Raw genomic sequence first — 14157 nt, forward strand, 5'->3', positions numbered from 1 at the left:
CTCTTTAACAAGTTAGTGTCATAGAATTCCTTCCTAAAAAGGATGTGTGTGTGTGTATGTAGGTGTGTGTGCGCACATGTACGCATGTGTGTAGGGAAGGGGTGTTCTAGATTACAAGAGACTTAAGAGAGATAAAACTAGGGGTGGCTGGGGGGCTGAGTTGGTTGAACAATGGACTCTTGGTTTCCGCTCAGGTCATGATTTCAGGGTTGTTGAATCATGCCCCATGTTGGGCTTGGCAGGGAGTCTGCTTGAGATTCTCCCCTCCCACTGCCACTTCCCTCTCTAAAATAAATAAATAAAATCTTTTTTAAAAAAGACATATAACTAACTGAAAGCCATGTTCCTTAACTGCATTCTGATTTGAAAAAAGCAGCCAGAAAAGATAAGTTTTGGACAAATGGGGATTTTTTTAAAAGACTTTATTTATTTGAGAGAGAGAGAGAGATTACAAGTAGGCAGAGAGGCAGGCAGAGAGAGAGGGGGAAGCGGGCTCCCTGCTGACCAGAGAACCCGATGCCCAAATGGGGAATTTTAAAAATGGATCAGGTATTACATGTTACTTTTTTTTAAAAAAAGATTTTATTTATTTGACAGAGAGAGACACAGTGAGAGAGGGAACACAAGCAGGGGGAATGGGAGAGGGAGAAGCAGGCTTACTGCTGGGCAGGGAGCCCAACGTGGGGCTGGATCCCAGGACGCTGGGATTATGACCTGAGCCACAGATATTAGATGCTATTAAGGAAGTACTATTTTGATGGATGATGAGGCATGATATTAGTCTGTTATGCACCTATAATATACTTTAAAACTTTAAAAAAATTCCCAAAATGTTTACAATTACTGCAATATAGATATGGGTATATATGGATGATGACCATACCATATTTTCAACTTTTTTGTATTCTGAAAATTTTCATAATAAAAAGTAAAGGGGAGGGCAACTGGCTGGGTCAGTCAACAAAGTATGTGGCTCTTGATCTCAGGGTTCTGAGTTTGAGCCCCACATTGGGGGTAAAGTTTACATAAAAAAAGAAAAAATTAAATGGGGTGCCTGGTTAGCTTAGTCAGTAGAACATGAGACTCTCAATCTCAGGGTCATGAATTCAAGCCCCACATTGTGCATAGAGCCCACTTAAAATGTTTAAAAACTAAGAAATTACAAAGTAAAATGGAAAGAAATTATAAAGTAAAATAGAAGAAAAAAAACTGTAAGAAAAATTAATCCAAGAGCTGTTCCTTTAAAAAAATAAAAAACTTGGGGCACCTGGGTGGCTCAGTGGGTTAAAGCCTCTGCCTTCGGCTCAGGTCATGATCCCAGGGTCCTGGGATCAAGCCCTGCATCCGGCTCTCTGCTTGGCCAGGAGCCTGCTTCCTTCTCTCTCTGCCTGCCTCTCTGCCTACTTGTGATCCCTATCTGTCAAATGAATAAATAAAATCTTTAAAAAAAATAAAAAAATAAAAAAACTTAAGGGAAAATGTAATAAAAATAGATAATGGGAAGTAACTAGAAAATCTAGACTATTTTAAGATCTTTGAGGATATTTTATATAACTAAGCAAATAAACATGAAAATCTGGATCAAAGCACAATTTTATTCTCTTTATTAAGGCTTTCTCCAGAAGCAGACATAGTTAATAACCATAGAAGAAGGCAAGAAAGTTACAAAAGATCTCTGAAGTCTTTTGAGCATTTAGGGGGCAAATCAGTGCATTGGAGACTGTTTCAAACATCAGTTAACACTGCCACATACTGCTCTCTCATTGTTTCAGTTTCGACGCAGGGGTCTGTGCTTATTTGCTTATTTTATTGCAGCCTGTCTTTGTCACTTTACAAAAAGGGTACAATGCTAATCCTAGTGACAAAAACTATAAACATCTTGAACTACGCAGTTGGAAATCGTAAGATACCAAATTGTGTAAAAGCCTTCATCACAGTAAGACGCACAACAAACAAAAGCAGTTATTCGCCCTCTGGTCACCAGTAACTTCTACCCTCTCGTTCTTTCTAGCAACCCAACTGCAGCAATTCTAGATATGTTGTCAGTGCCTTCGCTTCTCTCCCTCTGTTATTCTCAACTAGGAAAGCCCCAACTCTAATTATATCCATCTTTGTGCCTATTCCACTGCTGTAGCCACAAAGTCACCAGTGGCTGGAGAAAAGAACACAATCATACCAACTGATATTACTTTAAATTCATGTCCACTTATCTTCAGTGGGTTTTTGGTATAGCCTGGAATTCTACCTTTTCTCCATAATGCCTTCACTCTTTTAATTTCTTATTTCAGATTTTTTTAAAAAGTACTTATGTATTTATTGAGGGGGGTAGAGTATGTGTGCACTTGATTTGGGGGAGAGGTGGAGGAAGAGAGTCTTTAAGCAGACTCCCCACTGAGTGTAGAGTCTGACATGGGGCTTGATCTTACAACCCATGAGATCATGACCTGAGCCGAAACCAAGAGTCAGACATTTAACCAACTGAGCCACCCAGGAGACCCCTGATTTCCTATTTCATATGTTCTCTCTTTTTAAGTCTCCAAACCTCCTTTCCTAAGCAAGGAAAACACTCCAGCAATCATCCTCCTCTTTCCTGCATGCTCAGTCTTCCCTTTCCACTGGACACATAAGCAGGTTATACATTCTTTGCCTCAGCTACTGCTTCATTTTTCTGCTCTCATTTAGAGGAAAACAAAAAATTGTCTAACCTTGCTGTCTCCACTTCCTCTCCTTTCCTTCTGTTGAACACAACCCACTTAGACTTCCATTCTCAACAGTCTACTGAATCTGAGCTTGTCAACTTCACCGGTGACTTCCTTGTTGCTAAATGCTCAAGTCTTGGTGGTCATCTTAATCATTTCACCATCAGCACAATTCCAACACTGGAGACCCCTTCCTTCTTGGAATACTTCTTTCCTTGACTTCTCAGACAAAATCCTCTAGATTTTCCTATTTCCCTCCTTCTAACATAATGCCCTTTACTATTCCTCCTACTTTTCCTGATCCCTAAGTGCTGGAGTACCCTTGGGCTGAGTTGTCTTCTCTTTCCCATGTATACTCCCTCTGACGGTGATCTCATTCAATCTTAAGGCTGTAAATATCTTTCTGCTGACTACTGCCAAGTTTTTGTCTATAGCCCTGGAATTCCATACTCATGTATCCATCTGCCATATCTATTTTCCTGTTTGGATGTCTACTATAAATCTCTGGCTTATATATATCTGAGACCATACTTCTCATTTCCTGCTCCTTCCCTAATCTTCCCTCTCTTGGTAAATGATCCCTCCATCCCTCTGGTTGCTCAGGCCAAACAAACCTTGGAGTCATCCTGAAATTCACTTTCTCTCACAGTCCACATCTGATCGAACAGTAAATCCTGTTGTCTCTACCTTCACAATGTCAGGATTTTTGTTCCTCACCTCTACTGCTACCATCCCAACCTGAACCACCATTATCTCTTTTCTGCATTAATGAAACTGCCTCAGAATTGAGTTAAATTATAGGATATCCAGCTGGTGTTATGGAGGACTGCTTAGTGTGGGGGTAAAATCTCCACACATTTGGTGTCAGAAACCAAGTGCTGCGTAAAAGTAAAGGAGATACACAAGAGAAGAACAATAGGGAAGAACAGGGTTTTTCACAGTGGGAAAGAAGAAAACAGAGTTCTTTCCTAAACAGAAAATTTCCAAATCAATCACAGCAAATGAACACCTTGATAGAAACATGAGCAAAAAACAAGAAACATATAATTCATAGAAGAAAAACATGAAAATTGACATAAAATTATATTTAACCTCTAATCAAAGGATGATGCCAAGGAAAAAAATGAGCTGTATCTCTTAACCTATTTGAGAGAAAGAGAGACAGAAAGTGTGTGCACGAGCAGGGGGAAAGGCAAAGGGAAAAGGAAAGAGAGAATCTCCAGCAAAATCCCCACGAGCACACAGCCTAATGAGGGGCTCAATCCCTGACCCTGACCAAAGTCAAGAGTTGGATTGGGCAATCAACTGAGTCACCCAAGTGCCCTGGAAAAGATTTTTTAAATAACATCATACAGGGTCACCTGGCTAGCTCAGCTGGCTCAGCATGTGACTCTTGAACTCAGGGTTCAGAGTTCAAGCCCCATATTGGGCACGGAGACCACTTTAAAAAAAATTCAGGGGAGCCTGGGTGGCTTAGTCAGTTAAGCATTGGTCTTTGGCTCAGGTCATGATCTCAGGGTCCTGGGATTAAGCCCCACAGGCAGGCAGGCCAGGCTCTCTGCTCAGCAGGAAGTCTGCTTCTCCTTCTCCCTCTGTCCCTCTCCAGTGCTCATGATTTTTCTCTCTCAAATAAATAATATCTTAAAAAATAAAATAAATTGAAAAAAACATTCAAAATGTATACTTATGGGGAGCCTGGCTGGCTCAGTTGATAGAGCATGTGACTCTCGATTTTGGGATTCTAAGTTCGAACCCTATATTGAATGCAGAGATTGCTTAAAAAAATAATAAAAATCTTTAAAATAAAATAAAATGACATCATTCAATGAATAGCCTAATTTTTTAAGGGGTTGTATATTGGCCCTAGTCATTTCTGGAGAATAGTTTGGAAATAGATAGAAAAAATTTTTAATGCATTGTTTTTGATCTAGATTTTCAATATTTATTCCAAGGATATAATCAGACAATTTTTCAAAAATGTACATATATGGATTCCACTCTGGTACTACTGATAATGTTAAAACATTCAAAATAGCCTAAATTCAACAAATTACTTTAACCTTGTTTAAATTCTGGTGCATTCAAAAAATAAATTCTGATATATTCACACAGTGGGAATTTATGCAGGTGCTAATGACCACTATGAAATGTTCCTTGATATACTACTGTTAAGTGAAAAAAAAAATGTAAGTTTCAAAAATACTCCGTATATATTATGATTCCCACCTTAGTTAGGATTCCAAGTGATTTTTTTCCTGATTTTTTAATAATTTTTATATTGTTTGAATTTTTTATGCACCAGTTATCTTTTAAAAAATAGACAAAACAATAAAGGCATTTTCATTTTAAAAAAACAGGTGAGGTGTTAATAAGTCCAAGCACTGTCTGTTGAGAACCCTGACTCATCATTTGTGATCTCAGAACAGCATGGTGAAAATAGTGCAGAGTTCAAATTGTAAGATAGGCTATATTCCTTTTTTTTTTTTTTTTAAGATTTTATTTATTTATTTGTAAGAGAGAGAAAGAGAGAGCACAAGCAGGAGGGTAGCAGGCAGAGGGAGAAGCAGGTTCCCCTCCGGGCAGGGAGCCTGGTGAGGGACCAGGACCCTGGGATGATGACCTGAGCAGATGGCAGCCACTTAATCAACTAAGCCACCCAGGCATCCTGATAGCCTAGATTCCTGATAAAGTTTATTCATCTATACAATGGTGGCATTTATTTACTTTAGCTAATATACTTACTATTGGCTAAGTCCAATAACATAATAAAAATGAAAAAATTTTTCAGAATTTTTTTCCAAATACAATAAACTCATAAACTAACAAAGTAAAATGATTACCTATCTCCCTTTGGTTTTCTTTTTTGTAGTGTCTTCCCTTTGGGTCTTCTTTCACTTCCTAAACAGGGGCTCCCACCAGGTCCAGTTACCCGTATTGATTCAAGGCCTTTGGAAGATTTTTTAAATGTGAATTCCACTGGTTCTCCTTCTTTTAGGCTTCTAAATCCTTCCATGAATAATTTGCTCTGTAAAGTATAGGGGAGGGAGAGAGAGAAAGAGAAATCATGATTATTAATACTTTATAAGTTTTCTCTATAATTTAAAAATTAATATAGCAAGATAGTCATTACTACCCATTATAAATCATAAAGTCTCTTTAAGCTCAGTAAAAGTTATACCATTTGGCAATACTTACAAAAATTTTAATGTGCACATTATTTGACCCAGCAATTCCACTCTGAGCACTCTCCTACAGACATACTCACACACAAAAGTTCAAAAACAGAAGAAGAAGACCTACACCAAAATTCACTACAGTACTATCTGTTAAAAAAAAATTACAACTACCCTCATGTCCATCAATGGGAAACCGATTACACAAATTACAGCAGAGCTATATTATGTAGTACTATTAAGCCATTAAAAGAAGATCTATATGTCTTGCCATTTAAGACATGGATGGACCTAGAGGGTGTTATCCTAAGTGAAATGAGTCAAACAGAGAAAGAAAAAACTATATGATTTCAGTTATATGTGGAATCTAAAAAACAAAACAAACAAAACAGAAATAGATCCACAAATACAGAAAACACACTGATGGTTGGGGCAAAATGGATGAAAGGTAGTGGGAGATACACACTTCCAGTTACGGAAAGAATAAATCACATGGTAAAAAGTCATAGGGAATATAGTCAGTAATAGTGTAACAGCACCATATAGTAACAATGGTAGCTACACTTGCGGTGAACACAGCATAATGTATAAACTTGTCCAGTCACCATGCTGTACATCTGAAGCTAATGTAACATTTTGGGTCAACTCTACTTCAATTAAAAAAAAAAAAAACAACGTAATTTTTAAAAACTACACGTATTAATGTGAAAAAATAAACATGTAATATCATTGAGTAAAAATATATAGGGAAGGACAGCATATCTTCCATAATTCCATCTATGCAAGGAAGTTTTTTTTTAAAATATTTTTTATTTATTTGTTTGACAGAGATCACAATTAGGCAGAGAGGCAGGTAGAGTGGGGGGTTGGGGGGGAAGCAGGCTCCCTGTGGAGCAGAGAGCCCGATGTGGGGCTCGATCCCAGAACCCTGGGATCATGACCTGAGCCGAAGACAGAGGCTTTAACCCACTGAGCCACCCAGGCACCCCTGCAAATAAGTTTTTAACAGATAAATGCTTATTTTTATAAAGATAGGGTTTCACACAACAGATAGCAAATCATAAACAGTCATTTTCTTCAGTCTTTTTCTTTGTTTTGTTTTGTTTTTGGAAAATGTGGAAGGTTGTTGGTATACATATTATTATAATTTCAAAGGAAACAGATTTTTTAATTTGAAAGGTGGTTAATTTTTGTGGGGAAAAATGTTCCTGATTGTAAAAGTGTAACCTTGGTTACAAATATTAATTGGCTCTTTTGATCTAACTCTTTTCATCAAAGCCAATGTGTGAATTCAAAATATACTAAAAATAATCAAATCGTTAGTTTTATTCCTTAAGACACCTTTGTGTATTTTATGGGTCTAATTTGGAACATCATGTAGTTTTCAGAGACTTTTATGAATTTGGGGGTAAAAGGAAGCAAAACTAAATATGATGGAGCCCTTAGGTTAAGTCCATTTCTTTAAGTAAATAGCTATGCAGCTTCGAATGAGCCATTCCATCTCTTTTCTGTTTATCCATAAATTTAAGGGATTTGAGTTTCCCCACGTGTGTTCTGTGGCACAATGGTTCTGAGGAAGACTCCATGAAAAAAGGATTTTGTGGTCAAATAAGTTTGTGAAATGGTCTATCTTGCTTCTCCTCAGTTGAGTCACATTAGCATATTAAAGTCTCTGAAATTCTATACCCCTCCCCTCCACCACCTAAATAAAAATCTTGTTTGACTGTGTTTATTTAGCCCAGCAATTTCCTGACCAAACTGATCCCGGAGCCCTTTCTTTATGGCTGTGGTTGACAAGCACACTTAGCAAGATACTGGACCACAAAGTCTTTACTCCTCCCAAGTCCATGACTCTAAAGGCAGTTGAATAACAACATACAACTGAATAATTATATGGAACAAATAAAAACACTTCAAAATTTAAGATTAAAGGAGACTATTCATGGTGAAAGTGATATGACACAGGAAAACAAGGTTTTTAACCAGTCATCTGATGCTCCAAAATCCTTCATGTGGAAGTGTGCAAATTGGCACCACCTTCTTTGCTGTCAGAGGCTATGCAGAAGTCAGGAGGAAAGAATCACAATTGCCTATGTTCTTTAAAATTAAATATATATATATATATATGTATATATATATATAGTTCTTAAAGCTTTATTTAATATTTTCATATCTTATTTTTTCCTCCTAGGCTTTATCCTAATTATAAATAGTCCTTTTGCTTTCATTTCCTTTCTCACTCCCTACTCAAGAAAGTGCAGATTATCAAATCAGATGGAAGTGGAGCATACATGAGTCAATTATAGTAATTAAGAAAATGAAGGGAAAAGTTTTAATTAGAGCTATCATAGGTTCATATGTTTTTTGCTGTAATAAAAATTCTATCACTTATTTTCTCACAGTTCCTAATATATGGGTGTTCCTTATTTTCTATTATTATAATTTTTGATCAGTTTCATTAATAAATTGAATTACTTCTCCAAATTAAAGTTAAAATTCTACCCTTATGGACCATTAAGTTCTGGCTTTTCTTCGTGGTATTCCTAAGAAATATTTTTTTAAAATTCTATCTCATATTACTCCTTCCCCAAATTAGTACACAAGGCAATTCAGATTCATACTAATTGACAAGAATGATTGACAAGGAACTAATAATATACCTAAGAAATTATAATCGCTTTGCAAGAAACAGATAAGGATTCAGAGATTATTGTATCTTTGTTACTATATCAAAATTGCTGCCACAGAGGTGGGAAAGATTTGTTGAAAGATAGGAAATTGTTTCTTCACAAAAAATCAACTTCTCCCCTTGACTCAAAAATTTTTATTAAAGGTGTCTCAATTTTTCCAGTCACACTATTTCCAATCCTTAGTTATACCCAAACCATTCATTGAATCTTGTGAATTCTTACTTCATAATCTGTATCATTGGCCCAAACCATTTTATTGGATTGCCACTGCCCTACTTCAGGCCCTAACTATCTCCTACCCAGATGAGAGTAATGGTTTCTTCATTGGTATTTCAATGTTGAGTCTCCTCTCTACTCCACAGCATCTTCCATATCCACACAGTCTCTCAGAATAAATCTTACCCTACTAGTCTCCTGTCTCAACATTCCACAATAGCTCTCCTAGACTGTAGGTTGAGACAATTCATAATCTTATTTTTAGTATGCCTTCCAATTCTTTTCCCATTACTGTAAATCACAATTTCTCCATTAGTAAAGCTGGCTGACTTGTACTTCCCTGAAAACACTTTATTTTCTTATCTCCGCGCTCCAGCTTATGCTGGTAGAGACGCACGCTCCTCGTCAGAACTGTCTATCAAAATCTTACTCAATATTCCAGACACAGTTCAAATGATCCTTTGTGTAATCATCCTCAACAGCTGCAAGTTGTAAATTCTCTCTTCTTTCATTTAATTGATTCTTCTGTAGAGTATTCACAATATACTGCTGTATATGAAGGTACTTGTGTATGCCTTACTTTTTATTTGTTCTTTTGCCTTTATCTTCTCCTGAAGGCCAGGAATTTTGATATATATCTTAGTATTTCCCAAAGGGCTTATTTAGCAAAATGCCTGCAGATAGATATCATTCAGTATGTACTTAAAAGAACTGTAGACTTAGCAACAGTAAGATCCTTAAGGGTTATTTAATCCAACTCCCACTTGAAAAAAAAAAAAAAAGGTGAGCTGCACTTGAAGAAGTGAAGTGAATTGCTCATGCAAAGTCAAATTTTCCAGCTTCTACTTCTATTACATAAAATAAATTCTCATATTTTTAATGTCAAGGTGACACTGTGTATGGTACATGTGGGATAAAATACTTACATACTTATAGGATTATAATGTTTCATGGTAATAGCATTATTCTCTAACTCCATTCCTTGTTCTTCCTTCTTCTACCCGTATTCTCTAATCATCCTCATTGAGATGCCATACACTCCATCAAATTCTGCCCATGGTGAACAGATTTATGTAGAATTTTCAGAATTTTAGATTTTAAAATACAGATTTATGTTGATTTTTCCTTGACCTACACATAAGACCTTCATAAGGCAAGACTCTGGTGTTTGGGCTTATATGCCAACTGTGCCATTCATTTGGACGAAACAAAAATTTATTCTCTTTAGGAGAGAATCACAGTTATTGAAGGAATAAACGAACAAAGGAAAGAAGGAGCATTTAGAAAAAGTTGCTGACATGAACACTAAGATATTAGGCACTTACAATAAGGATAGGCCAATTTTGAATGTGTTCCTACTAATTCATCTGACACTTTTCATTCATGTTCTTCTTCTTCCAATCAAATAAGGTGACCTTTTCACCCACATCTCTTTATTCCAAATTTTTTTTAAAGGATTTTATTTATTTGACAGACAGAGATCACAAGTAGGCAGAGAGGCAGGCAGAGAGAGAGAGAGAGAGAGAGAGAGAGAGGAGGAAGCAGGCTTCCCACTGAGGAGAGAGACCGATGCGGGGCTCGATCCCAGGACCCTGGGATCATGACCTAAGCCGAAGGCAGAGGCTTTAACCCACTGAGCCACCCAGGCGCCCCTGTTCCAAATTTTTAAATTCACTGTGGCTCAAATTTATTTCAGAACTAGAAAAATACTGGCTTTCAGTTTCCTCGTTATACTCCCTTTCCTCCTCCCAATCATTTTAAAATGACTGGCAAAGAATGGCAGTAATATGGAGACAAACGAGAATGGTCCAAATGCTATACTTTGTCAAGTACCTCTATCCAACCTTCCAGTTAGTAATAGGATCACTTATTGCTCTTGGCACATGCTATTTCTTTCCAACTAGACTGGGAAGGCCCTGAAGTGTTACTACAGTTTTGTGTTTGGTTATCCTTAGAAGAAAGAGTATATTTTCATCTCTAGGAAGTTTAAGCTGACTTCTAATTCAAGATGGTCTCATGTTATTCTTTAAAAGCCACCAAACTGACAGTAAAATAATAAAAAGAAACAGACTCACAAGAAGAGAAATAAGAGAGGAGCCATCAGGGTGTCTGGGTGGCTTAGTTGGTTAAGTGCCTGACTCTTGATTTAGGCTCAGGTCACGAACTCAAGTTGTGAGATCAAGCCCTGTGTCAGGCTCCACACTGACTGTGCAGTCTGCTTAGGATTCTCTCTTTCTCTCTCCCTCTGCTCCCACCTTAAAATTAAAAAAAAAAAAAAAAAAAGCCTCTCCCTCTGCCCCCCTAAATAAGAGGGGTGCCATCAACAGAAAGCTAATGCAAGAAATTTCTGGAAGTTAGAGAGCTGACTCGGGTGCCAGGCTGGCTCAGTCAGAAAAGCATGTGACTCTTGATCTTGGGGATGTGAATCTGAGCCCCACATTGGGTACAGACATTACTTAAGAAAAAGAGAGAGAGAGCTCATTGATTCATTAAATTGAAGGAGCCACACCCTAGAAAAACCAATAAAACAGGCTACAGCAGAAGGAGTAACCAATATTCCTAAGATAACCCAGAGAGACTGTGTGGAGACTCAACATGTACAACGAAGAGCAAGAGTGAGAAGTGGGCTTGAAACCGAGGGGATTAATGGAAGGTTTGTAATGGACTAGATGCTCATTTATCCTCTATCCCTATTCCTACCTCACATGTGCAAACAGCCAAACATTATCCCAAAACAAATATTGTAAGGCTGTTCTCTTAAGACACTGAAAGTAATATCTGGACAACTGGTAAAATAATGGATCCTACACACAAATCCTTATTTATTCTGGCAATTTAGAGTGTGCTAGAGAAGGGCTATCTCCCTACCCACTCAACTGTCAATCATTCCTATCTCTCATTCTTATCCCTCATTCATATATCTGCAGAGCCAACTAAGAATCGCAAAACATGCAGCATAGTAAAAAAGGTCAAGATAAATGAGGAAAGAAAAGAAATTTCATGCACCATCTAATCAGTATCTCCAGAGATATCTGAAACAATATAACATAAAACAAAACAACCACAACCAGAGAATTTAAAAAGCACTCTCATAAAGTCAAAAATGATTGTTTAAATCAAGTGGGTTGGAAGTAAAAGATTAGAAAGTCACTCGGGACATAGAAAAAAGGACCTCCAAATATGAAATATTTGAGAAAATATTTCAGAAGTCAAGAGGACTAATCTAAAAGGTAGAGATAACAAAGAAGATGAAGGGGTGCCTTGGTGGCTCAGTCAGTTAAGCAGTTGCCTTCGGCTCAGGTCACGATCTCAGGGTCCTGGGACAGAACCCAATGGGAACCCACTGGGCTCCCTGCTCAATGGGGAGTCTGCTTCTCCCTCTCCCTCTGCCTGCTGCTCCCCCTGCTTGTGCTCTCTCTCTCCGTGTCAAATAAATAAGTAAAATCTAAAAACAAACAAACAGAAAACAAAGACGATGAAGGAAGAAAAATGAAATATAAGAAAATTGCCCAGAGCTAAGGGAAATGCCAAGGAGAGGCCTATATTGGGTGGAGGCATTACTGCAACTTTTATATAAGATGTACATTTTTTTAGTGCATGGAGAGAGAAATGTTAATGGGGACTGAAGATAATAATCCAAACTGACATAACAGTTTAACCACATGCTTGTGCTGCAGTATCATTAATACATGTCTGTGATAACCAGAAACTTAGTTTAAGGGTATCATTAAGGGTGTGACCAAAAATGAGGCTGAAAAATGCTAGCTAAAGCCAGATAACAGAAAACTTTAATTGCCAGCCCAAGCATTTTATTCTATCTAAAATAAAAATCTACTTGATTTTTCCCCCCTGGCTTTTAGATCGAATGTGTGTTTTAAAAAATTTAACTTCTTTGGCAATACTGTGGATGTGTGGGGGATATGAGCAACCTATGTGGGGATGCCTGTTACAAGGTACTATCATAACCTTACCAAGAGATTCTTACAACTAATCTGAAAGATGAAAGAAGGAACTGATTTCGCAAAAACACTGCAGGAGTCATACTATCATCTCTTCTAAATTACTACTTGCCCCATGTAACAATTCACTGTTAAAATGGATAGTGATGTTGTAACAGTAATACATGTTTACAAGATGGTCCAAGAGATTCACCAAGAAAGGATCATCTAACTCAGTCACCTAGGAGACAACTCTAAAAATCACAATCTGGCTTTTTCCTTTCTTTTTTACTATCATTTCTTGAACACATCAGTATCTTGATAGTTGACTCTCTCTCTAACTATAACAACAACTTTCAATGATTCACTCCATTTTTAAGACAGCATAATGAGAATATAATTAAAAATTAAATTGTAGGGGTGCTTGGGTGGCTCAGTTGGTTAAGTGTCTGACTCTTGGTTTCAGCTCAGGTCATCATCTCAGGGTTGTGGGATCAAGCCCCAAGTCTGGCTCCCACTCAGCAGGGAGACTGCTTGAGGGTATCTCCCTCTCTCTCTCTCTCCTTCTGCCCCTCCCCCCATGCTTACATTCTCTCTCTCTCTAAAATAAAATAAATGAATCTTAAAAAAAATTAAATCGTAGGGGCATCTGGGTGGCTCAGTGGGTTAAGCCACTGCCTACGGCTCAGGTCATGATCTCAGGGTCCTGGGATTGAATCCTGCATCGGGCTCTCTGCTCAGCAGGGAGCCTGCTTCCCTCTCTCTCTCTCTGCCTGCCTCTCTGTCTACTTGTGATCTCTCTCTGTCAAATAAATAAATAAAATCTTTTTAAAAAATTAAATCGTAGAAGAATTCTAGTCCAATAAAGCTGGGTGATAGAGGTATGTTAAAAAAAAAAAAAACCCACAGATTCCTGTATAACAGTTAATAGTAGATTAAAGAGCTGAAAAACTTCATGAAAATTCAAATATATTGTTTCTTTTCAATATTTTTATGAGGCAAAGACTGTTTTTCTCTAATGTAGTAGTGGAAAAATATACCATTAGTGAAGGGGAATTAATAATTACACAATATACAGTTGTAGAGGTATTATACAACATGCATAAGTAATTCTAGGACTTCTAAAGATTATATCTTTTTTTTTAAAGATTTTATTTATTTATTTGACAGACAGAGATCACAAGTAGGCAGAGAGACAGGCAGAGAGAGAGGAAGAAGCAGGCTCCCTGTTGAGCAGAGAGCCCGATGCGGGACTCGATCCCAGGACCCTGGGATCATGACCTGAACTGAAGGCAGAGGCTTTAACCCACTGAGCCACCCAGGTTCCCTAAAGATTATATCTTTTGATCTAAATGCCAAGATACTCCAGGATAATTAAGCTTGCACCCACAAAAACACAACAGAAAGATCACTAGAGTAAGCAGAGATCTAGCCTTGGCTC

General features: G+C 37.6%; 1 protein-coding gene across 1 annotated transcript in view; it reads right to left on the reverse strand.

Moving 5' to 3' along the window:
• LIN28B (lin-28 homolog B) overlaps nt 1–14157 on the reverse strand; it is a gene marked incomplete at both ends in the record, with an annotated part of 135110 nt that overhangs the window by 56300 nt on the left and 64653 nt on the right. Inside the window, one exon of the mRNA XM_080805238.1 lies at nt 5540–5724. Within this exon, the coding sequence (XP_080661364.1) occupies nt 5540–5724 (185 nt within the window). The remainder of the gene's footprint in view (nt 1–5539; nt 5725–14157) is intronic.

This window comes from Martes martes (genome assembly GCF_963455335.1).
Source record: "Martes martes genome assembly, chromosome: 6".
Classification (NCBI taxonomy): Eukaryota; Metazoa; Chordata; class Mammalia; order Carnivora; family Mustelidae; genus Martes; species Martes martes.